A 5,834-nucleotide genomic window follows, 5' to 3' on the forward strand; every position below is an offset into this window, starting at 1 on the left:
GCCATTTGTGTTCTAAAGATCAACCTTCAAGCTGTTAGGCATTGAATGAAGGTACTGGCTCTGATACTAATTGTTGGAAATACTGAGGGGGGTGGGGGGGGTGAATCAATATTTCTTTTTCCGACTATTGTTTTACCAGTTAAAATATTCAGAACACAAAATGAACAACAAGAATAAATGATTTTATTAATATAATATTTGCAGTAAAATAGATACAATATATAAGTGCTTGCAATCAGTTGCCAAGCACCAACTTGGACTTTTGTGAGCAAACACAGTATATTCTTAATCACCAACCATGCCAAGCAAACAATTAAAAAGCAATGCATTCTCACATAATCACCAACCATGCCAAGCAAACAATTAAAAAGCAATGCATTCTCACATAATCACCAACATGCCTAACAATTAGAGTACGAGTAAAACCATCTCATCAATGGCAAAACACACGTGCCTTTGATCATACAACCCAACTATCATTGTTCATACAAGAAGCATATGCTGCCCCCACATTATCTGCAATCACCAACAATGCCAAACAAACAATTAAAGAGCAATGCACTCTCACATAATCACCAACAATGTCTAACAATTAGAGTACAAGTAAAACCACCTCATCATCACCAACAATGTCTAACAATTAGACTACAAGTAAAACCATCTCATCAATCGCAAAACACATGTGCCTTTGATCGTACAATCCAACTGTCATTGTTCATACAAAAGCATATAATGCCCCCACATCATCTGCAAGAAAACTTATGTTCCCATGATTGCATTCTTGCCGCTGATTCAAATTCAAGCTTTTTAAAAATTGTCAAATATTGAACTTCGAATAAAAAAATTAACATCCCAATCTTGCGTACGTTCTCAAATATAAGCCAAAGGTAGTTAAGATACAACCCAAACTCATTGTGAATGGTATCGTTCACTTTATAATACATTTTTTCCTCATAATATGTTCAAATAGAGAATTAGAAATTTGACCCTCCAGCATTTTGAAGCAACAAGGAATTGACCTATGTTAACATTCTTCGTATCAAATAATATGAAGTTCTTAAGAGCATTAGTAGCATGGGAGAAATCCACTACTCTGAGATCTGCAATGACTCTCTACTGAGATCGGGGAAGATCGACATCTTTTAGTTTCTTTTAGTCACAATTATATTTTCCTGTGCACAGATTTTCTTTTTTGCTATATAGGTGACTTTATAAGTAACATGTATTGGGATTTTTACTGTATTACATTTTGTTTCCTTCTGTATGAGTCTGATACACATAAGCACTCATGTATGAGTCTGATACATATAAACACTTTTTCGAGATGGTGCAATCAGGGATCACTTTGGGATTTTTTAAGCAAAATTGAGCATAGATGTAAACAGCCACAGTATATTCTTGGAATGTACGCTATATTCTTGGAATGTACGCTAATGTAAACATCCTTCTATTAATAAAAAGCAAGTTTGGTTTTTTTAAGAACATTAGTCATATTTGACTATTCAAAAAACTGACAAATTGAACCAACTAAAAGAATTGACCTATGTTTACATTGTTCATATAAAAAAATGGTAAACAGAGATAACCAAAACTGTTTTCATTTAGTTGCTCTGATCTCCCACAGGGAAACACTGATCCATTTGCAAGGAAGAGAACTTTTGTTTTGTTTCACAAAAGCGACGGCTTTGAGGCACTGCGAAAGACAAAAAAACTTTAAATGCAACTTGCGACTTGAACTTGGACATTCTGAATAGAGTGTTCGAGAATTACTCCACGTGCCCACACGCTTTTGCAAACATTATTTAAACGGATGTCATATCAAAGCAATTCCATATCAAGCCATACCATGTAGAGTCCAGAGTCACCCACAAGTGCATTTTACAAAGCCCTCTGCAAATTAATGTGTAGATTGAAAAACACATTGTTTTGATCAAATCGAAATCTGAACCTTCTATGTTTTTATTTCCCACACAATGCTTTAAAGTGCTTCCTTTAAAGATCAAAGAGAAGCATTACACTTGCCCTGAAGAGATCCAGCATCACGAGCAGCCACCCTTTACACTTGAAAATTGATGCTCAAGGGGCAAACCACCTTTAAGACCTGTAATTTTTCCAATATAATTCCACCTTGCTTTTGTCTTGAACAGTTTAAGTTATTAACTGAGTACAAATTCCGAGGTTCAGGTATCATACGGAAAATTCAATGCAAATGCAGCACTTAAATAAAGGTTGAAGGAAAACCTTTTCACAGATTATTGTAATGAAAAATACATGAACGAATCTTTCATTGACGAAACTTTTATCTTCCATGGTATAAAAAGGCAAAAACATGTCAGTTTTTCTACATCTAAAATTTAGTTGATAACTGATGAAATGTACATTACAAAAAGAGGAATACCTTTCTGCAGCCATTTTATAATGTAACGCTGTGAACGTTGTTCATTTTCTAGTATATACCAACAGTTGCAAATAAGTAGACAATTTGAAAACTGAATTATGAGTAATTAATACTATATTGTTATTAATCGAGGAATTAGTACTATGTAAGTTACAAATCATGTAATAACAATTTACCATATAAGCCCTAATGCTGTACGAGAATGCTACTGAAAAAATCTTAGTAATATTACTGCTGACATAATCTTATAAATTGATGAATGAATACTACAGGCTATAAATGGTGTATATACCATATATGCACTGATGGTGTAAGAATATCCTATTGGCAAATCTCAAGAAATGACCATAGAATATAAATGTTGTTTTACCATATAAGCCATAATGGTGTATGAATATCCTATTGGCAAATCTCAAGAAATGACTATAAATTATAAATGGTGCTTTACAGTGTAAGCCCTAATGGTGTAAGCATCCTCTTGGAAAACATTGGTAACACCACTGCAAATAATCCATGTGAAGTGCAATAAATTGAGTGCCTAGGTAGCAGAAAACAACCATGGAAATTAATATGAAATCAAAATTCTGTCATGTTATTCAACGAAACGATGGATTCCTTACAGCAATGCCATACCAATTGAAAAATCTCTTTTGAATGTGATTATTCTCAAAAAATCACTTAATCTATGTAACCGACAATTGTCTAAACCTATAGCCATTCCTTGATTGCCTTAATCTATTTCCATCCCTTTAGCTCGTCAATAACTACAAGCAAGAATTGAAACAGGAGAAGACCATTGATAAGAGAACAAGAAAAGCTACTCTCCTGGGGCAGAAATGCCTTGTTTGAGTTTCTCTCTTTTCATTTTCTTCTTAGAAACAGGCTTCTTCTTCTTTGCAGGTAATGTTTTCTGTGCATACATGTACAGGACATAATTACCCACTATGAAAATGAGCAACACTCCAACCACAACTAAAAGAACAATCAATCCTGGATTGAACCCCTTGCCAGCAGTCTTTGTCAGCAATCTTTCCTGCACGTTGCATACAGTTTATGGTTAAAGACTAAACTAGCTCGCAATTTGGCAAGACGAGCATGCTTAAGACAGCAAATAATAATAAACTGTAATAGACAATGCAATTCCAGGGCTTTAAAAGCCTCGGAGATGGCTTTGAAATCTACGTTATAGTTCCAAACAAAATGGCCAGGAAACTTTGAGAATGATGGTTTTTTACGCTTGTGTGAATGTTTTAGCTATTATGAGAGAGCCCGCTATTCCTAAACAACAGTTACAGAAATTCAAAGTATTTAACAATAGATTAAACTAATAGAAAATGGATCCAATTTAATCAAACAAGTCAATTATGTTTGGAATTTCCATCCAAAGCACTTATGGAAGGGATTTATCTGCAACTGTAACATTAATATGGACAAACGGACTACTGCGCGTGATCACGCCGTGTATTTATAAGATTTAATGACAATCCGCTTAAAAGACTAAAAAGAGACTAATGAGCTATCATGTTATTTTATGGCAACATTATCTGAGGCGTTTACCTAGCAAGACACTGAACACTGAAAGATATGTATTTCTTACAAGCCATGCATGCTTGCTTACTTATTCTGCTATGCATTACAACTTTGCACGGCAATGTAGTACACAGAATAGATGCTACAGAGGTCTTGTGATGAAGAGGGCGAGTAATTATGTGTGGCATACATTTAAAACTAAAACGCATAGTTGAAAAGAAGAAAAAGGAACATAACAAATCTAAACTGAAATCATAGTAAGCTGAGTCTACTAGGCAATCAGAGGCATGATTCCAATACTAGTGCCATTCTGGGAATGTTGTGTTAATGCCAGCAAGCTTCACAAGCTCAGATTATTTAAAGTAATAGGTCCCGCACTCTAACACAATGACTGGCAATACACGCCAATTTGAGAATGCATTAGCTTTTAGCAAGCATTGTGTACATTCCATAATGGAATATGACATTGAGACTGGATGATCATGCCGCACAACATCACGTGTGCAGACACAAACCCCAGCACAACTAAACCAACTACAAAGCCCAATCCACCCAGACACCTCAAGCCAATACAAAATCCAGACAGAGGGGAGACGCTATAACATCGATCCGGAGAAAACAAATGATATAACTTCATACGCTAATCTGTAAAACCAACTCATCAATTCTACGAAGCACGTGTGCCTGTGTTCCACTCATCTAACCATTATTGCTCATGAGAAACATAAAAAAGCCACCACATCAACTGCGAAAATCAAAGATCTTACATCCCAAGTACCATTCCATAGCAATGCATCCAAAAAATGGCAAAACCCAAATAATAAAACCGAAAAAGTACTCTAATTTTCGCATAACACATATAGAATAAGCTTAACCCAAATCAGAAAACAAGTAACAAAACCCTAATCCATACCTGGCCAGCAAATGCAGATGGATCCACATCCGCGTGAGAAGAGAAATCCTCATCCATCCTTGAAAATCCACTCTACAGGGCCACGGCTTCGAAGTCTCCTTGCAAATTTCTTTAACGCCTGCTAACTCAACCCCCTATATATCATAGATCACAAAACTCCCTGTAAAGCAAAACCCCAAGAGAGTCAATAGAAAAGTTCAAACCGTCACCACAATCTACTCATTAAACCCTCAAATTTCCAAATCTCTAAACTCCAAATTTATCCGATTTCTTGGACTCTCAAAATTAAATTTTGCCTTCCCCTGTAAACCCCATGAAAACAGTAAATAAACCAAAACAGAAACAAATATGTTCCGACTGAATCAATCGCATGAGAATTTAAGCTGAGCTCACCAAATAACATTACCGAAAAAAGCGGATCGTAAGGGAAAAGGACTAAAGTACCTGTATAAGACCGATCCTTGAGCTCGGATATCGCCTTTGTGATCTGTAGTACTGTAAATATTTGTTACAAATGTGAATTTACGACCTTACTGGGATTTTATATTACCAAATACTGTAACCACAAGTTCGTTTTGGGTAAAAACAGTGGTGAGGAACGAAATTGAATTACGGGCACTGGGTATGTGCCACCATACTTATTTTTATACCTTCAATTTAAGGAAGACTTTCACTTTAGATGGTCACATGAGGTAGCCAACGAAGAAGAGGGCATGCATCTCGTCACCAAAAGCCATATTACCATCATACGCCCAATTGAAAACTTCCACCTGGCTCTAAGCTACAAATGGTCCAATGAGAATGGAAATAGTAATAGATTGGGGATTGGAACTTTGCTTTCTTGTACCATGACTTAAGGTAATACCCAAAAAAAATTGAAAATATGAATTTCTATTATTAAATAGTGACAACCATGACCTCAAAGGTAATACCGAAAAAAATTTGAAAATATGAATTTGTACTATTAAATAGTTAAATAGTGACAAATATAGA

General features: G+C 35.5%; 1 protein-coding gene across 2 annotated transcripts; it reads right to left on the reverse strand.

Annotated features, from left to right (window-relative positions):
• Positions 1–2,969: 2,969 nt before the first annotated feature.
• LOC149211080 (DNA-binding protein S1FA-like) lies at positions 2,970–5,473 on the reverse strand. Of its 2 annotated transcripts, XM_089396897.1 has the most exons (3): positions 5,286–5,473; positions 4,842–5,001; positions 2,970–3,431 (listed from the first exon to the last, which is right to left on the reverse strand). In XM_089396897.1, exons 2-3 carry the CDS (start codon positions 4,896–4,898, stop codon positions 3,216–3,218), a joined length of 273 nt encoding a protein of 90 aa, XP_089253023.1. In that variant the 5' UTR covers positions 4,899–5,001; positions 5,286–5,473; the 3' UTR covers positions 2,970–3,215. The 2 variants fall into 2 exon arrangements, with proteins under 2 accessions (XP_089253023.1, XP_089253024.1); XM_089396898.1 differs by lacking the exon at positions 5,286–5,473 and having other exon boundaries at positions 4,842–5,205.
• Between the last annotated feature and the right edge of the window lie 361 nt (positions 5,474–5,834).

This window comes from Pinus tabuliformis, chromosome 1_2, assembly GCF_031772625.1.
Source record: "Pinus tabuliformis cultivar Carrire ecotype Pingquan chromosome 1_2, CPIR1, whole genome shotgun sequence".
NCBI classification, from domain to species: domain Eukaryota; kingdom Viridiplantae; phylum Streptophyta; class Pinopsida; order Pinales; family Pinaceae; genus Pinus; species Pinus tabuliformis.

Coding starts and splice junctions, on each gene's coding strand:
- LOC149211080 (XM_089396897.1), bottom strand. CDS start 4,898: ATGGATGAGGATTTCTCTTCTCACGCGGATGTGGATCCATCTGCATTT. Junction 3,432..4,841: donor CATCTGCATTTGCTGGCCAG/GTATGGATTAGG, acceptor TGCAACGTGCAG/GAAAGATTGCTGACAAAGAC.